Here is an 18788-nt window from a genome sequence, read left to right as displayed (position 1 = left end):
ATTGCTCCCTAGCATTGTATCTCCACGTGAGCCCAGAACCACTGCCTATTGATCTGAACTGAAACAACCCTGGCTGGCAGGGGCCCTGGGAGCAAGCCTGCCAGCCCTGGGCTGCTCCAACCCAGCTCAACATTCTGCAGGGGGCTGGCTGGGGAAACAAAGGCACTCTAATGCAGGGCTAGCCAGCAAGCGGTTCCCACACTGAAACACCCTTGTGCCCCAAGCAGCCCTGCCAGCATCTACATGCACGTTGCTGCATATTAAAAGAATGCCACTGCAGGATAGTACTTGTATTTAGAAGTACTAACCTACTGCAGAGTTAATTAGTTTCCTGCAGCTTAATAGAGCCCATACATGTAGCTGTGGAGACCTTACTGGAGAACTAATTAAGCAGCTCCACAGTAAACATTTCATGTAGATGCACCCACTGTGGGTTATGTGATAGGCTATTTGTCTTGAGTGCAGGTAGATGCCATCCTTAAAGGGAAGAGGATCAGCTAAGGTCATGACAAATATACAACCTTTCCCCGACATTAAGTCTCATCCAAGGCCCAGCAGCCAGCATCATCTGCCGTCAAACTGAACCTCAGGGTAGCGGAGCTCATCTGGTCTCTATTTCTAGTCAGCCTAACGTTTGAGCAGATCAGAGCCCTAAGTCTGTGCTTACTCATAGTGAGCCCAGAGTCAGTGCTTTATCAACCTTGATTGTGTCCTTGACATAGACCAATCCTCTCCTATCCCAGGACCTCTCCTTGGACTTGAAGCTATTTTTCCCACTCCTGTCTGTAGGCTAAGGCCACTCTTTAGCCTAGTCTTTTAGAGCTTAAGGTCTGCACATATTCTGATCTAGGCCTTCTGCTACGTCTTGCAGAAGAGAGAAAAAGGTACTCCTGACTCATGAAAGGAATTATCTGGAACATGAACAGCAGCAAAACAAGCTGGCTCCTACATCCCTGCCTCACCAATAGCATCTGGGCAACCTTTACCAGGAGGAACCACAGCCACCCAGCAACCCTGGCAGTCAGGAGGCTCAGTGAGCCCCACTGGTAAGATGCTCAGGCTGTTCTCTCCCCCCTTCCTTCCCCCCCAACCCCAAAAGGCCAAGCAAACCTGTAGCCTTGACAGTGCCCTGCAGCCTGTAAAGCCACCCCTCATCTCAAAAAAAGCATCAGACTAGAGGCAATTTGCGTTATACCATATTTATTCCACAAGAAGAGGATACTGCAGAGGAAGAGAGAAGGTGGGGAGTAACATGGCCTATGGTGCACATGCTCATCCAAAAAGGAGCACAACTTTGGTTGCAACTGTGCAAGCAACAAGTATTCAGACACACCCAAGTGCTAGAGCTGAGTCCCCCAACTGCATGCAGCCCCCCACCCCTCCCAGAAGGGCACTCAGTCCTGTAATTGAGTAGCAGAGAAGAGAGGATTTTTTTTTTTTTAAATGGCATTAAAAAGAAGACAGCAAAGTCTGTCTCTACAGCCCAGGCTTGCCCTATGCTAGGCAGGAGGAAGGAAAGAAAAAAAAACAACCACACACTACACAGATTCAAGTAGAGTCCTGCCCTGAGCCTGGTGACAGAAACATGGTGCAGAAGTGCTTTGGCAGGGACTTCCTTATCATTAAAAAAACTTGGTTAAATCAGCACAGGAGGGAGGGTGAGGAGATAAGTCATTCTTGAAGTCACCCTACTGCTGAAGAGAAGGGGACCTGAAGATAACAGGCTAGGCCCGAGGGACAGAGGATTATGAGGATGGGTTCTCACGCAGTTATGCCACTGTTCATGACTGGGAAAAATACCTGGTCCATTTCTCACTCAGGCTGGGAGTCTGCTCAGTAGTCAACACTTCCCTTGACTTGGGCATGAGCAGGATCTGGCCTTCATGATGAATGAGCTGAGAATGTGGTTGGCACAGCCAGCAGAGTTGCCAGCACCACAAGTGGCAGAAGTGAGCTGGTCTGCTCTACTCCAATGCTGGGCGGCACGAGAGCAGCCCAATCTGGCCCTGCATTCCTAGGGTTTGGTGCTCAGAGGAGGTGAGTGGTCAGTATAGCAAGGGCTTGGCTTACTCCTTTAGGGCATAAATACTCCCCTATTCCCTCCCTGCCCAGCAGACAGGCACAAACTGGTCAACTCTACCAGAACACACTGCATTACAACCACATGGTAACGGGGCACCAGCTCCCTCAGAAGGGTCCTGGGAGTAACAGAGGAAGGGTACAATGATCTGCTTTCCCCAAGCTGGGACTGTAGCACCAGCAGCAATATCCCCAGGAGCCATTATGGACAGAGTGCATGCTGTATTTGCTTGTGTTGGCAGAGGGCACCGGTACCACTGCTAAAGTGAGGGTGGGGTGGTTCAAAGGCCCCGGGTCTGGCTCTGCTCTACAGCTGAGAGCCTAGCTTCAGACAAGGAGAGAAACTTTTTCCAGCATCACCCATCTTCCCAGAACACACACAGGAGACCTGCATCTTTGCTGTGGAGGAAAGCACCCTCCAGGCAAAAGCCTTAGATGCCCATTATACCAACCTTGTGGCATTTAATGCATTTGAGTCAGTGCAAGAGAGCAGCAGCAACAGCCTTACCCCTACCTGCAAGACCTGTGCCTACCTCCAAGACATGGATAATGGAGAGACAGGCCATTCCCATGAGGCCAGCCAAGATATTAACCTCCCCATTATGCCCCATCTCACTACACATACCACATGTGCAGCTCCTATTTGCTTTTCAAAGGGTTCTGGCTAATCATAGGAGACCAAAGGGAAGCAGTGGCTGTGACAGGCAGAAGTCACAATGCTCCCTATAGGACATATCCAGCCCTGAAGCTCATAAGGTCCCTGCAGCAGCAGATGGAAACAAAGCCAACGAACCAGCCTACTGCAGGGCTGAGGTGGTCAGAGTCTTTGAAGGCCTCTTGCTCTCAGCCCCTTGCCGGTAGGAGGCCTCACCTCTAGCCACAACTTTGTCCAACCCAAGCCTCTTCAGCTTCTCCACCAGGTTCAGACTGAAGATGTTGCTCCTGCTTTGGCATCCACTCAGCCCAGAGGCCCTACCATCATCCCTCTCAGAGTTGCTCAGGAAGGGCTGGGCCAAACTGAAGCCATGAAGAGACCTGCGGTGAAGGCTATCCTGTTGCAGTCTCAGAGGGGCCAAGGAGGGGGGCAACCAAGAAGAGGTCTCTGGTGCCTGGCAGACTGGCTGGGTTTCCCCAGACTGCACAGTGGCAGAAATGCCATGCTCCTGGAGGAGGGTCACTAGTCCAAGGGGGGCGCGCAGCACCTGGGGGATGCGTTCCAGCACATGGGGAGACTGTTCCAATGGGCAGCACTGGGGAACGGCGCTGGCAGCAATCAGCCTCTCAATGGGCCCACAAGAGGATACCACTGTATTATAAAGACTGGAGGGAAAGAAAGAACACTAGTCAGTCCAGGCCATAAACATGAGGCATTGGTCATAGGTCCCAGTGGAAGAGCTTGCTGGAGAGAGAAACCTTCAACTTAAGGCACTGCCCCTTATAAGGCTCCCCACTGTCCTGCCCAATCACCTGAGCTGACCCTAGGAGCCCAGAGCTGGAATCTACTCCACAAAACTTGGTATCCATTTGCTCTCGGGACTTAGGCACATCACATGTTCCCAGAACAGCTACAGTCCCTGGCCACCCTCCTGAACGCACCTCAGACCTCAACTGTCAGCAGAGCCAAGGACCAGACACCAAAGTCAGCCCTTATCTGAAGCAGCCAGTGCCGACTTGAATAGGGAAAGCCAGGGAAGGACAGCCTTAGCCTGGCAGCCACTTTCAGCATTTGTTGCATCAAGGGAAAAAAGTGGCAGAGAGCCTGGTCTCTGTTCAAGAAGTCTCTTCACTCCACTCATGCCCTCCCACTACCCCCTCCCTCACAAGAGGCTAAAAATATTCCTCAATCCAGGGTCCCAATTTCTTGTTTCCTTAAATGCTGCCATTTAGCAAAACACTTCCCCACCCCAGCAAGCCGCTTCAGTCCCACATGATGGGCACCAAGTGCCCACCACCCAAGTCTGGGCCACCCCTTCTCAAGGCAGGAGCAACCCTGCAAGCCAATACCAGCAGCATTAGTCTCTTTGGGCCTAAAGAGAAAAAAGGGAGGGGTGAGTTAATGATACAACCAGTGTCAGAGGCAGCTACCTGGTTAGTGGTTTAATTGGTGCTCGCCAGAGGCAAAGGCTGGACCCCAGCTGCTTCCCCTCCCACACATGGCAGAGGGGCATGATATACATGACCAGAACCTGGATGTGGGCTGCTGTTTCAGTGTATACTGGAGGTCTCACTCCTGGAGGAGCTCAGGTGCATGACCCTTCATGCCAGCATTCAGCATCTGCTATCTGCAAATGTCCTTTGGCCCCCAAACCAACTGCTAACTTACGTCTCACTCCAATGCCATGCTCAGGCTGGGACAGGCTCATTAGCCCAGCAGCATAAGAAGTCACTCTGGCTCATTAGTTCAGGAGCATTGGTTTCTGACACTGAATTGGCATACTGACAGACAGCATTTGCCAGCTCCAGCACTCTCTGAATACAGTCTGGACCCAAGCTCCCAGGCAGGAAGGGGGCAACCAGGCAACTGGGCTGGAGCTGATCAAACAAACAGAAGGGCAGCCTAGTCCAGCCTTTGCCTTCTAGTGTAGAGGTAACCCCACTCACACATCAGCCTACAGGGTTCCTCTGCATGGAGAGGGCAAACATGGGAGCTTCTTGTGTCTCATTAGACCACCCACAGTTGTTTTTTTGATGGGGAAGGGGGAAGGTTACTTCAAAGTTCTTCTTTCCACAAGAAGAGAGATAGGGGAGAACTAAACTGAAGCAATTTCCTCCCTAAAGCCAGCCAGACTCCCCTACCCAGGCTCATTATCCATGCAATAAGACAGTGGGGGCTCATGCCCTAGAGCTACTCTAGCTGGGAAAGACAGCTAGCCAAGAACTGCTGCTATGCATGGAGTCTCCCACAGTGTCTGACCCCACCCCAACCCCTACCCCTCCTCTGCTCAGCAAGGCCCCCAAGATGCTGAGGGCACAACAACAAGTGTCTACTCATCCCCCCTGGAAACAGGAGGACCTAGCCAGCTTGAGTGATTCCCCAGGCAGGCTGAGTGTCAGTGGGGTTACCCCTCCCAGCTCTACCAGCAAGTGTTGGGGACTCTTACATTAGCACCAAGCACCTCTCAGAGTGTCAGGGGCTGCAGGAGGGACCTGCACCACGACTGCTTCTGCCTAGAACGAGATGCCAAAGGAAGAGGCACCACAGGGGGGAGAAAAGGTAATAAGTTAGAGATGACATAATTGTCCTTTTGTAATGGAGGTGAGGATGGAAGGGTCAGGTGCTGGATGTAACCACATGCCTTACCTGGGTGTGACAGTGGTGATCTCATTGCTGGGGTGTAGGATGTGGCAGGTGGTGATGGTGTATGTAGACTGGGTCTGGGGGAGGTTGTTAACAGAGTGGAACACTGGAACAGACAGGAGACATGGGGTCAATGCATGGGAAGGATAGGACAGCCACCCTGACAGACTGACATATGCCCAGGGTAGCCTCACTGAATACTGGAGGAGAGACTAGAACTGGAGGAAGGGAGGATGGGGGCAAGTTGACTCTCACTGTCCTGTTCACATGATGTCAGAGTTCGGAGCACTGTAAGGAAGTGCCCTCAGGAAAACAGGTCCTGTCCACTTGGGAGCAGAGGTCACAGCTAGGCTCCTCATGACCCAGGAACAAGGTGCATTTTATGTCTAGCTGCTAGTTTCATAGACATCAGGGCTGGAAGGGACCTCGGAAGATCATCGAGTCCAGCCCCCTGCCCAAAGGGCAGGAAGTCAGCTGGGGTCATAGGATCCCAGCAAGATAAGCATCCAGTTTGCTCTTGAAGGTGTTCAATGTAGGCGTTTGAACCACCGCCTACATCGAACCACCGCCGGAAGTTGAGGCGGGAGAGATCCTACCTGGTTCTCCAGAGCTCAGAAGACTGGACAGCTCCAAGTAGGCATGTAGAGGCAGGATACAAACTAGGGTCAACACTCTGCCAGGATCCTTTGGCTGACTAAACTAGACAGAGTCAATTGGAATGTACATGCGCCTGGCACATCATGCCAAGTGGGGCCTGGCATTTGCCCTGGGAGATGGGAAAGGAGTTAGAGGAAGGTAGGATGGTAATGAGAAGCTTTTTTTCCATTTTATTTTATTTTTTTGGCATGTTTTTTTTTTTGTTTTTGGGGGGGGGGGGGGGGGGGGGGACGACAGATTACGACTGGGGGAGAGGCCCTGTTCAAGCTACTACTCGAGGCTGGATAGCCAAAAACAGACAACATCCATATACAGGTTGACCAAGAGGACAGACACAGACAAGAGATGGATAGACACACAGTAGGGGAGAGGGGAAGACTAAGCAAATCTGGAAGCACCTGGCCCACTGAGGTCAGCTGCATGGCACCAGTCTGGGGAGGGCTCTACTCCCAGCTTCGGGTCCCAACAAGCCAAGGACACATCTCCAGCCCATGGCCCTCAGCCCCCAACCTGTACTCACAGCTCGAGTGTTCCTTGGCTCTAGAAGGTGTTGAGGTAGCAAGCGCCTGGAAGGAACGCAAGTCCACATCATCCTCCTCAAGGTCATTGAGGTTGTAGACCTCCTCCAGGTCTACATCCAGCTGCCGGAAGTGTTTAGTGAGCACACCAGGGCGGGGGTCCAGGATCCCACCCAGATTCGGCTTGGCCAGCTCCTGCCAGTGGTGAAGTGTCACAGAGCCTAGGAACATACAGCCCAGAGTTGGATGGGGCAGCAGGCATGTCAGCAGACTGAATTTGGATTCAAAGTGACCTCTATAAAACTGGGGGCATGATTAGAAATTATCTGATGCAATTCATTAAAAGAGAAGTGCAAAGTCCAGCACTCAGGGCATTATGATCAAGCACAAATACAGACCAGGGAACAACTGACCCAACTGCCATACTGCAGAGAAGGACATGGGGCTACAGAAGATCACCAAAAAAACCCCACTGAATGAGTCAGTGTACTATCATTGCAAAAAGCACCAATACCATACGAATATATATATTAAATAACCAATTGCCTGCAAGTCACAGGAAGCAATTCTTCCACTCTGGGCACTGGCAAGGCATCACCTGGAGCACAATATTCAGGTTTGGGTACCACAATTCAGGACAAGCTGTGAAATTGGAAAGAGTCCAACAAAGAGCAGCACAAGCGATTGGGGAGGGATAGGGTCTAGAGAAATGATATGCAGGGAAAGGCTGGAAGAAATGGGATTTTGCTTGGAGAAAAGAAGACTGGAGAGTAAAGGGAATAGGCTTTGAATATCTGAAGTATGGTTAAGAGATGGATGGCTCAACTACTCTGTCCCCACAGGGGGCATAACAAGCAATTCAGTTTTCCCTTGCTGAAATGCAAGACTTAAGTTGGGTATCAGGAAAAAACAACTCTGAGGGCAGTTAAACACTGGAACAAAGTCACCTAAAACGATTGTTTAACCTGCTCTTTTGGAGAGGATGGAGATTCTCCAACAGTGGATTTGTGTTTAGACTGGGATGATCTCAACATGAGCAGGGCACTTGAGGCCCCTTCCAACCCTGTTGTTCTATTGTATGCATCTATAACAGGCCTCCAGATGGACAGATGCTAGGTGCAGAGTCTCCCAGGCCCTACAAACATGCCCTGCGAGAGCCAGAGCCCCCGCCTCTCATGTTGCCTGGGGAAGTGTCCCACAGAACCAGAAATAGATGCAGGCTCTCCCCATCCAAGGTCCCTATGGACAGGCAGAAAACAAGTCCAGGGCACAAGGGACTAGCTCAGAAGTAGACAACCCGCTAACATGCATGCTAGTATGTGGCACAGGAAGGCAGTTTGGCATGCACGCCTTGAGATGGATGGCAGGGAAGGGGCCAGGGCTGCACTGCTACAACAAGGATAGGGCCCCTCATGACTCCCCCACCATGCCAACATCTGACAAGCTGAGGTTGCAGGTCTTTTTTTTTTTTTTTTGCACTCTGCCCAAAAACATTGCAGCTCCCGCGACTGCTTCAAGGGCTCCCATACCGTCCTGCATGATCTGACCACCAGAGGGCAGCATCATGCACAGCATACAGCAGACACTGTGGCAGCTGGGTGTGTGGGGAGGGACAGCTTAAGCCTTCAGACAAGGTTCTTTAGGTAAATCTGGTATCTTATTAGACCAACTAAAATAGTTGAGAGAGAGAAAAGAGAAGAAAAAAAAAAAGGGGGGGTTTGCAAGCTTTTGGGTACAAACATGCTTCTTCAGAAAGAGACCTTCTGCCTAAAGGATATTTGTACCCAAAAGCTTGCAAAGAATTTTTCCCAGCTATTTTAGTTGGCCTAATAAAAGATATCAGATTTACCCACAGAGCCTTGTCCTTAGGCCAACATGGCCACAACCAACACTACTTAAGGCACCCAGGTGTTGAAGCCACCATTTCTTTTGGGCTGCTGGGATTTCATACCTGTTGGGACAAGCACCTGCTCTTACTAGCCCCATAGTGACAGGACTTCTGGACTTATCTACGCAACACACACCCTGGGGGAACCCTGTCTTAAGTCAGGGCACCAGAGGACTGCTGGGTGCCACAGCTCCTCCTTACTCACCTTCCAAGGGCTTAACTATCTGCAGTTTGTCAGGCAGGTAGGACAGGGAGCCAAGGGAGAAGCCAGAGCCCCCAGTGTGCTCTGAGCTGCCCGAGTAGTTGGTGCCGGTGGACAGGACGCTCTCATTGGGGGTGAGGAAGCCACTGGAACTCTCTGCATCTTTCAGCCTCTTAAGTTTGCGCTCCCGCTCCATCTCGAAGAAGGAGCACTCCGAAGTGTGGTTTTCTTGACGTGCTGACAGGCGCTGCAGGGCTGCCTCCAGGTCATGCCTACCTGGGGTGCCTGGCATACCCCGGCGCTTCTCCTCACCCCCTTCACCTCTGCCATGGGGAAACAGATGCTCAGTTACAGTGAGTTCCCTGAATTAAGTCCCATAGCCCTGTAAGAGCTTCTCATGGCACCCTGGTCCAACCGCCTAGGGCCAGGTCCCAAAGCCCCAAGTAAGTGCAAGACCCTCAACTGGCTTAGGAAAGGAGAGAAAGTTCAGTTTAAAAAGGGACAGCAGATTACTGCCCCTCACCGTGTCCAATCCTGGCTCTGCAGTGAAGTGTCAGATCTCAGACCATCTGTACCACAACACCAACCCCCTGAGCTGGGAAGCAGCACAGAGCCAAACAGGCTGGACCCCAAACCCTGCCCCCACCCCAGTATTCAGGGCCACCATTCTCCAGTTCTGTGACTGATACTATGCAGGAGTTAAGGCCCCAACCACCGTGGATAAACAAGGAAGCCCTAAATAAACAGCCCCAGGAACACTTCTCCACACAGGCTCAAGTAGGACTAGAGGACCTGAGCCTGCCCATGACCGCTGGGTTCAACCAAGCTGGTCCCCACCCTGCCTCAGGCTATTAGCAGAAGCCTTAACCAACCCCTATGACCCTGGTCCATGAAGCAAGCTGCCCCCAGCCTGCACCACACCCTCCTAGCTCCCATGGGCCGGGGATAGGCACTCACTGTCCACTCTCCATGTTCTCCAGCACCAGGCCCCGCTCCTCTGGCCCCAGGCTGGCACTGTCTGAACCATAGCAGCTGGTGCGGGGGGTGCTGACACGGCTGCACCCCATCGAGGGGACAGCAGAGGACTGCTTGGAGCCAGACAGGGTCAGAGGGGACTCCGAGCGTGACTTGGCTTTGAACACCTGGTTCGCGGCCTTCACAGTCTCAAATACCCGCAGGTAACTCCTGGAAAGGGTCAGAACTGTGCCTGTCAGTAGGTTAACTAATGGTGGGCCCCCTTTGCCCACTCCTCCAGAACACCAAGAGAAAAAAAAAAAAAAAAAAAACCCCAAAACACCACAAACACAAACAAACAAAAACAAACAAACAAAAACCCACACCTTTCTTCCATGCCCCACAGAGCCCACCCCTACCCAAGGCAGAGTTGCACCCTCCACCCCCCCAGCACTTGGGCACTCCCTGGTCATGTGGCCTGGGACCCTCTTCCGTGCCACAGAGGCTATAGGTCCCTTAAGTACTACAGCTCATGACTACTGAAGCCCCAGAAATTAGCTGTTTCCCAACAGAGCATTAACCCACTGCCACCACCACTGACCCAGCACTACAGGAAAGGGGCAAGGACTCACTTGTACTCCGAGGAGGATGAGCTGTCATTGCCTTTCCTCATCGTTCCCTTGATCTCTGCTGCCAGCGAGTCCTGGAAGGCAGAGAGGACCATGGCCTTTCCATGGGGGTGGCAGGAGGGAGATGGCATGGGTGCTGCCCAGAGCCATAAACACCACTGGGCAAAAAGGCATCCAATGAGTGCCAGCCCCTGGAGTTTGGGACAAGCATGACTCACTGTGCCAGGGCTTATACATCCCCCTGCAGCAGGAGAGGCCTGTGCCAGTGCCACCCTGGTGTGAACTCTAAAGAACACAAGAGCCTCAGCCACCCCTCCATGCATACGGCACTGCATCCACCTCATTAGAGCAAACTTTCCTGTGCCAGGAGCAGGTATATCCCATAGGCAGCTTCAGTACTCAGGTGTTGGGAAAACAGCATCCTAGGTGCAAGCCCCCACCCCCAGGACATGTCCAGAGGGAGTCCAGCCTGCCCCTCCCACAGCTGACAGGGCTCACCATGGGCAGCAGGCTGCATGAACTGTAGCGGTTGATGGTGCTGTTGGGCAGGCTGCGGTTGCGCAGGCTCTTGATCTCCTCCTGAGCTTCGTGCAGCATCCCACCACACTCAGTGTATTTCTCCTGCAGGTCCTGCAACTGCACGGCACAAGTGGGCTTCACTTGCTTTCTGCATCATAGCAGCTACCTCCCCAACCTATTACTACAGACATCCCAGAAGGGGCTCCTGATATCCATGGGCCATGGCTTGAGCTGAAGGCTAAGGTTCAAAGACTTATGGATTAAAAAAAAAACAAAAACCAGTAGTTGGCGAGGGTCATGCACAAGAGAAACCCACCATTTCATAGAGAAGCAGGCTGGAAGGGACCTCCAGGAGGTCATCTAGAGTCCAACCCCCTGCCTAAGGCAGGGTTCACCCTGATCCAAACCACCCCATACAACCATAAATCAAAATCAGGGGCAGGCAAGGGCCCATGAGCCACACAGACAGTCCTAGGGAGCTGCCACAGGTTGGTCAGCACCCCCACCCCCGCAACAGCTTGGAGTCGGGTGCGCGTGGCATCCCCTCCCCTCCCCCTCACTGCTGCCAGCCCTTGTTGCTGCAGCCAGCTGGAGCCCGGGCCTCGGCTGCCCTGCAGCTCCTCTCTGCTGCTGTTGCCACTGCCTCCAGGTCACTCAGCAAGGCAGTAGTGGCACTGCAGAGGAGCTGCAAAGCAGCCCAGCCACAGGCTCTGGGCAGCTGCAGCAAGAAGGGCCTGGCAGCAAAGGGGAGGAGCTGCTTTTCCACACAACACCCCCTCCCCGTGGTGGGCAGGCAAGCCCAGATCAAGGCAGTCTAGCTGCAGAGCTGCCCCAGCCCTGCTGCATGCCCAGGAGGTGGCAGGACTCACTATAGGCTAGGTCCTGCCTGGCCCAGGCACTGTCAAGGGACCCACCATAGGCCAAATCCAGCCCATGGGCCAAATTTTACCCACCCCTGATCTAAACCCTGTATAAAAGACTACCCTCAACCCTGACAACACAGGATCGGCAAGGCAGGAGAACCACGGCAGCCCTACCATTCTCCCTACCATCCCCTGATCAGGGTCTCACCTCAGTACGGAGCTGCTGCTGAATCTCCTTTGCTGTGGCCAGATGCTGCTGCAGCTCTTCCATCTCTGTACCATGCTGGGGAATGAACACAGGCTAATCAGAGGCATGTCCATAGCCATCTTCCTCTGGGCAACCAGCTGCAACACCACCCCCTCCTGCACACCCAGACCCCACTCCTAGTACTTGGACCAGGCAGCCTGGGAGGTCACCTCCAGAACCCACAGAGGATGGGATCCAGGAAGCAGGCAGGGGGTTGTGCTCACAGCAGGCCAGGTCCAGGTCTAGGGAGCATCCTAGTCCTGATACTCACCACACGGCACTTCTGCTGGAGATCCACCACCTGAGCCAGGAGCTGGCTGATCTCTTCCTGCTGTCGCACAGTGTCCTCCACCTTGCGGGCCAGCTCTTCAGAGAGGAATGCCACCTGCCGGCTGGCTTCAGCTGCCAAGAGGATAGAACAGGGTTAGTGACTACCACAGAAATAGGGGCCAGAAGCCCAGCAGAGACCCATGGAAAGGTATGCTGAGCTCTCCCCCCCACCCCATGATATGCCCAGCCCAGTCTCCTGTTTCTAGCCAGGGATGGGGACTGTTTCTGTGTGGAAGCCACCCCAATTCCCTACAGACCACCTGTCCCAAAAGAACCAAGGCAAGGGAAGCCAACATACAGAACTGCTCCACGCAATCAATCATCAGCTGCTGCTCCTGGTCCTCATAATGACAGGTTTCTGTAGCAATGTTGGTGGCCTAGGAGAGAAGGGAAGAGACAAAGATTGAGCAGAGCAGACTGTGAGCATGGGCTGTGCAAGAGGAGGGTAGTCGTGTAGTACTGAGTCAAGCCCCCTGCTCCTGTCTAGCCTTAGGGGTCCCAGACACACACTTCTGCACAACTACAAGGGGTAAAAAAAGCAACACACACAAGGGCAGCCTGAAGGGCTAGGGGTATAGCCAGTTCTAAGGCACTAGCTCCACCCCAGGGCACTGAGCTTTTCTTGCAGTAGGTTGCAAGATTTTGGCATGGAGCCCCTACCCCTCCCCACAGGCACAGCCCACTCACCTCCAATCGCAGCTTCTGGTTCTCCTCCTCCAAGACCTTGAGCTTCTGCTGCAGGGTGTCATACTGGAAATACTGATGCAGAGACAGTGAGGACTCCCTGCGGGGCAGCCTGGGTTGGGGGCAGAGAGTCTTTGAGCAGTCACAGCATACAGCAACTGGAACAGGAACAGGGAGCAGCCACCCAGCCCAGCCCCATGCTGAGGCAGCCCATGGCTCTGGCAGGGAGGAGACATCTACACCTCTAGAACCCAGAGCCCCTAGCCAGGCATGGCTCCTAGCAGGCACCATCCACACAGCCACAGCAGGCAAAGATGGACCAGGACACCAGGCAAGGCAAGGAAGTGAAACAGACCTCTACCCCTTCCTGCACCAGCCTGTTGTCATTAGCAGGGACGGCACAATATTGGTCCCATTTGCCATCTCCCATGAAAGGGCATCATCCCTGGCTAAGAGAACTCCAGGGCAGAGAGCTTATAGGGAAATTGGGTTCCCCAGCTCTGGCCTTAATACGATGCAGCATTGGCAGAAGCTGAAAGTTCCTTTGTGTAAAGCACAACAGACCTCACTGAGTGTGCTAAAGGGTAACCCCTCCTGCATCCATCCCCTGCCCTCACCCCCAATCTGAGTCACTCACGGCATAGATGCAACCGAGACAGGCTCACTCTCCTCTGTAGTATTGGTGTAGATGTGGAGCAGGTCATCCCGCATAGAGACCTCATGCCGCAGCTGAGCAATCTGGGAGAAAACAGTGCTCCTCAGGGATGTGGGAGTGATGGGGCACCAGGTGGGCAAGGCAAAGGATGGGACACTGGGAATGCAAGCAACCACAGCTGGGCCAGGGCCCCAGCCAGACCTCAACCCCATGGGTGCCAGGGGAGGACATAGGATTTAGTACATCTTTGTGCAGTTCTACCTGGGGCCTAGACCTCCACCAAACAGCCTAGAAGGGATGAGCCCCAGGGACAGAGCTCTGCAGAGGTAAGTGGCATGGTAGCCCAGGGAGAACAGGCTCAGCTGCTCTTTCTTCCTGCTGGGGGCTGGGACATGGGATGGGCTCAGGAGCAAAGACAGAGTAACCCGCTTGCCCTTTACCTCCTCTTTGGCCACATCCAGCTGCTCCTCCAAGAGCTCATTGCGCTCCGTCAGGCTCTGGTTATGCTTCAGCAGAGACTGCCCAATTCGTGCAGCCAGCTCCAGGTCCCGCTCTTTCTGCAGAGGGGATGCCATCTGTAGCTGACTGGGTTTGGCCAACTAGCACCTATGCCTTACCCTCTTTTCCTTGCCACCCAGCCTGCCTGCTTCCTCTCCCCGCCATCCACCCCTAATCATCACCAGCCTGACCTCTGCCCTCACCCCCCCCAACCTACCCTTACAGCCAGGGAGCACCCCAGCTCCAAACCAGGAGCCTCCCACCAGATTTCTGAGAAACCCAGGCACCAGGAGCCACTGGCTCTCACTTGCAGGGGAAAGTGAGCGAGGGGAACAGCTCTACATACCTCATCCAGCAGGTTAGTCACTGCATCAATATCATGGTAGGTTTTTGTGATCCTGCTGACCCGCTCAGAGCAGAGAACTGCAAGGCAGAGACCGAACATTGGTATTCTGTCCCAGCAGTGCTATGCAGTTAGGGCCTACCACTTCTACCCACCACCAACATGCCACCACCCAAGGGGTGAAGCCAGCAAGCCACACGGTCCCAAAAAAACAATGGGATTTAGGACAGGAAGTGAAAGAGGCAAGAGAATCCAGGGAGGCAAGAAGTCACTACCTGTATTGAGAGCAAGCAAAGCGAACAAGGCGCTCCCCCATGCAAGCCCTATAGCCAGGGCATTCAGTGAAGCCCATGCTTGAAAGAGATGCACTCAGAGTTCTGGCCCAGGAGACTCTGGTTTAGTTCTGCAACAGACTCCCTGTGGAACCACAGGGAAGTCATTTGGCTCAGGGCCTCAGGCTCCCCACCGGTAAAACAGCACTTCCTGATTACACAAAGGGAAGCAAAGGGGAACTATGCTGGTACAATGCAAGGATAAGCAGCTCTAACTGAAGTAGTAAAGGACTGCTTATTGGTGCAGGACACAATTCACCCGAGGAAACACACTGTCGCAAAGCAGCAAAAAGCAAGGGTGGGACATGGGTTCAGCGGTGGGTGTGGCCATTGAGGACACCCACTGCTGTATTACATACTTATTCCTTGTAGGATATTAACCGTCTTCTTAAGGCATGAGCCAAACGTTAACCAAGTGGACAAGGATGCATCCCCCAAGAGACAGTCGCACAGGGCACCACAGGAACTAAACCAAACCATATAAGCACCAGCAAAACCCAGCAAGCCCCCCACAAATCCATTCTTTGCTCCCCTATCCCCCTCCCCATGTGGGGCTGCACAAGATTTATTCAGCTCCTCCATCCTAGAAGCTACCAGCCCCCACATTCACCAGTGATCCCTGCCAGACCATGACAGGGTGTTGGGTCTACCTTGCAGAATGCTAGTCAGGCTGCGAGAGGGGAAATGGAAAAATCCAGGCCATGGTGATGAGATTGAAAGTGACATTTCCAGCACGGGGCCAGACTGGAAAGCTCTGCTCAGCTCCACTTATTCCTCTCCATTTCTACTGCCCCTGGCGCCCAGCTTTGGCATCACCTCCGATCTGTCTTCAGGCCTCTGCTCACTCCCCCCGCCTCTTCTCCTCCATGAGAGCATCAACTTAATCTCCATTTATCCTTGGAACTGCAAGATGGAAAAGCCGGGAGATTCCACCTAGCAGCACTGGGATCCGACTGAGATGTGCTATGAACTTGAGCAGGTGCCAGCCCAGGTCCTGCAGCTCAGCTCCAATGCTGCTCTCCACTCAGGACAAAAAGAAGTGCTTGTAGCAGAGGCAACAGAAAGCTGGCAGACCCCTTTGTGCACCAGCATGATTGTTTCCCTGCAATCCCTGCCCTAGTAGAAAAGCTGCCATCCCTTCCAGTGTTACCTACTGGGGAGCACAGACCTTGCACAGTTGCCTATGACAGGGCAGGAACTTATTGCCACTGGCCATAGGAATTTAAGTACTGGAAGGAAAGAACAGTTAAAAGGACCTTCAGAGGCTCCCACAAAGGACTGTGTGCCCAGCTGCTGCTGGGTTATGCTCCTCACATTTTCCATGGCCAAGACTCCCACCTGCCCTCCCTCAGGAGGATCTCAGCTGTAAGTGCACGCTGGGCTCAGTAGAAGGTCTTCCTGGGCCCTGACACTGGACCCCTTGAACATGAGAGCTGGAGCAGAGTCCAAAGGAACTCTGGCAAGCAGGCAGTGAAGTCTGCTTGCTGCCATTAGATATGCAACATAGTAAAGGGGGGAGGGGGATATTCCTGTCCTACTCCCTAGCCCACAGCCAAACCTAAACCTAAGCTAGAGCATTACAGGGACTCAGAGCACCTCAGTTCAAAAGGGGCCATTCCCCATGGGCCAGATCACAATGGGGAAACTGAGGAACAAGAGGTAGGACTGACGTGCAAAAAGAAGCAGGGGGAATCAGTGGCAGAGCCAAGCAAAACAAGTCCTGCCTGGCAGTCCTCTGCTTGTCCCATATTCTCACATACCCACATACCCATCTCTTTTCTTATTTCTGCTGCATCCCAGGGGACTGTAGCTCTATCAGCTAGTGGCTAGCGACAAATCAATCACGTGATGCTCTTCTGCTGTTACATTACACCAAGTTGGAGGCTGGGAGCTCTGTCCCTCCCTCCCCCCACCCACCAAGCCCTGCTAGCTCACAGCTCAAAGAAGGACCCTCCAAGAAAAAGCCACCCTTTTGCAAACCACATCCATTTCCTGCTGCCTGTTACACTTGACCATGAAGCCCCACACCCTTCTGCATCTGCAACACCCAACACCTATCTACATGTTACTGAAAGTAGCAAGACTTGCTGGCCAACACAGCCCCTGGAGCTGCCCAGGGTACAGGCAGCCCTGGCAGGGTTACCCAAGCAACGGGCAGCTGCTTGCCATTACATGGAGCAAACAGGTCTGCAAATATTCTGTTTCCCCAGCAGAAGCCCTGAACTCAGATAGACCCAGATCCTCCAGCAGGAGAGAAGTCCCCCAAGGGGAAAGGAAGTGAAGGGCACTGGCAGAACACGGGTAGGAGGTGGGGGGTACCTCTGATACAAAAGCTGTGGCTCTACAGAGGATACCAGCATAGGCATGCCTTATTCCCACCTGATGGGGGTACTGGAAAAACACAGGGGCAAGAAACCAAGCTGATTCAGAGATGGAGCTCAGGCAGGTTAGGAGCAGAGTCTTATGATGCAGGACTTGCCATAGGAGAGGGACTTTACCCTGTAACATAAGAGGTCCCTCCCAGCCCTGGGCAACACAAGGAGGAGCTCCATCCAGGAATAAGGTGGGGCAGGGCAGAGGAAGGATGCAGGGAATGAGGACTCCTTGGTCCTACCCTCTGTGAGAAGCCTGGCTACCCCTGTACCCTGGCTCTGTGCTCCCTGGACTGATGCAGACATGGGGCAGGGTGTGAAATAGGTCAGCAGGAGCAGCTTGGAGATCATACAAATCCCATTACGTTGGCCCAGCCAGGGGTTAAGCCATGGCAGGTGCATTGCCATAGGGAAGCCCTGGGTCTGCCCCCTCCCAAAGCCCTTGCCCTGCTGGCCTTGTTAGATTCCTGTCCTGTTCTGCCCAGCCGTTGTCTTGTCAACAGCCTGGCTAATCCCACCACCCCCTCCCCGCCCGACAATGCACCCCACACTCCCAGTGCCAGGACTGCATGCAAACTGGCACGTCCACATGGCAGGCGGGGCCAGCTTCAAGACATCAACCCTCTCCCCCCTCCAATAGGGGCTCAGTCTCTGCAGGGGTCCCCACCAGCACCTCATCAGGCAGCTGAACTGTAATTGGAAATAATTAGAGCATGAGCTTCGTTAAGGCGTGAGTGAGTGACAGGCCCTTGGGAGACAGCTGAGGTCTGCAGCCTGCAAAACATAGGAAGCAGGAGTGGAAAACGTGCATCCTCCCCCCTTTCTGTTCCCTTCAGAGTAGGATAGGCACAAGGGTGGGTGTCTGCCCCACAGCCTTGTTTCAGAAACCAGGACATTGGGAGGTCCAAACCCTTGGGGAAAGCAGGCGGGCGGGGGGGGCTTCATACTGCAAACCAGTATCTGACTCTATACTACAATCTCCAGAGATGGACCCCACCCCGTGCTGTGCCCTGCCAGGCCTCCCATCCTGGTCCCAGAACTGTAAGAAGCATTTGTCCTCAGTTGTAAACATCCTTCATCCCCAGGCTGCTCCTTTAACTCTTGACCAACACCCCACTTACCAAAATGAGGGGCAGTGGAACCCAAAGGGAGGTCCCAAAGAGGCACCCAGCAGTGCCTACCTCAGCCCTGTGTCTTTCTGCTGAGCAGCCAGCACAGCCCCTCCCAGCCAAGAGTAGGGCAGACAGTGCCACACCACACAGCCAGCCATACCAAGGGAATAGGGAAAGTATCATCTTACCCTAGAGGTACCATAAGCAATAAGGAAGCACCCCTTCATCCCTGGGGTCAGCATGGCTCCTCTACCCACCTTGCCTGCCAAGGGGGCAAGAAATGGAAGCAACTGAGGCTCTACTTTGACACTGTTGAATCTGGATTTGGCACATGATGCCAATACGACATCAGGCAGTGTCCACACTCCAGCCAGATTGGACACTGTGTCCCATCCATACCAAGCTGGGGCAGCAGAGGTCACAGAGCACAGAGGCCCTACCACCCACCTCAGCATCTTGCCTTCACAGTGAGCCAGAGTGAGAACTGGGGCTACGGCTCCCCAGCCTGCCACCAAACTTACCCCCTGCTACAGCATCACAGGGTCTCTGAGCACTTCAGAGTTCAGGAGGGGACCCATTCTCAGGATGGAAAAACTGAGGTACAAGGA

The 18788-nt window shown here is 53.5% G+C and overlaps 1 protein-coding gene across 1 annotated transcript in view; it reads right to left on the bottom strand.

Moving 5' to 3' along the window:
• Positions 1-1189: 1189 nt before the first annotated feature.
• The window catches only part of HAP1 (huntingtin associated protein 1), a gene marked incomplete at its 5' end in the record, with an annotated part of 25735 nt that continues 8136 nt past the window's right edge, over positions 1190-18788 (bottom strand). Inside the window, 14 exons of the mRNA XM_014524240.1 lie at positions 1190-3399; positions 5381-5483; positions 6555-6773; positions 8646-8965; positions 9600-9827; positions 10229-10299; positions 10724-10861; positions 11816-11890; positions 12126-12256; positions 12483-12561; positions 12872-12980; positions 13506-13606; positions 13964-14080; positions 14368-14444. Of these exons, the coding sequence (XP_014379726.1) occupies positions 2877-3399; positions 5381-5483; positions 6555-6773; positions 8646-8965; positions 9600-9827; positions 10229-10299; positions 10724-10861; positions 11816-11890; positions 12126-12256; positions 12483-12561; positions 12872-12980; positions 13506-13606; positions 13964-14080; positions 14368-14444 (2291 nt within the window). The remainder of the gene's footprint in view (positions 3400-5380; positions 5484-6554; positions 6774-8645; positions 8966-9599; positions 9828-10228; positions 10300-10723; positions 10862-11815; positions 11891-12125; positions 12257-12482; positions 12562-12871; positions 12981-13505; positions 13607-13963; positions 14081-14367; positions 14445-18788) is intronic.

This window comes from Alligator sinensis, unplaced genomic scaffold (genome assembly GCF_000455745.1).
Source record: "Alligator sinensis unplaced genomic scaffold, ASM45574v1 scaffold1377_1, whole genome shotgun sequence".
In the NCBI taxonomy this organism is placed as follows: Eukaryota; Metazoa; Chordata; order Crocodylia; family Alligatoridae; genus Alligator; species Alligator sinensis.
The sequence above is the reverse complement of the archived record's forward strand: the minus strand, read 5'-3'. Positions and strand labels throughout refer to the sequence as shown.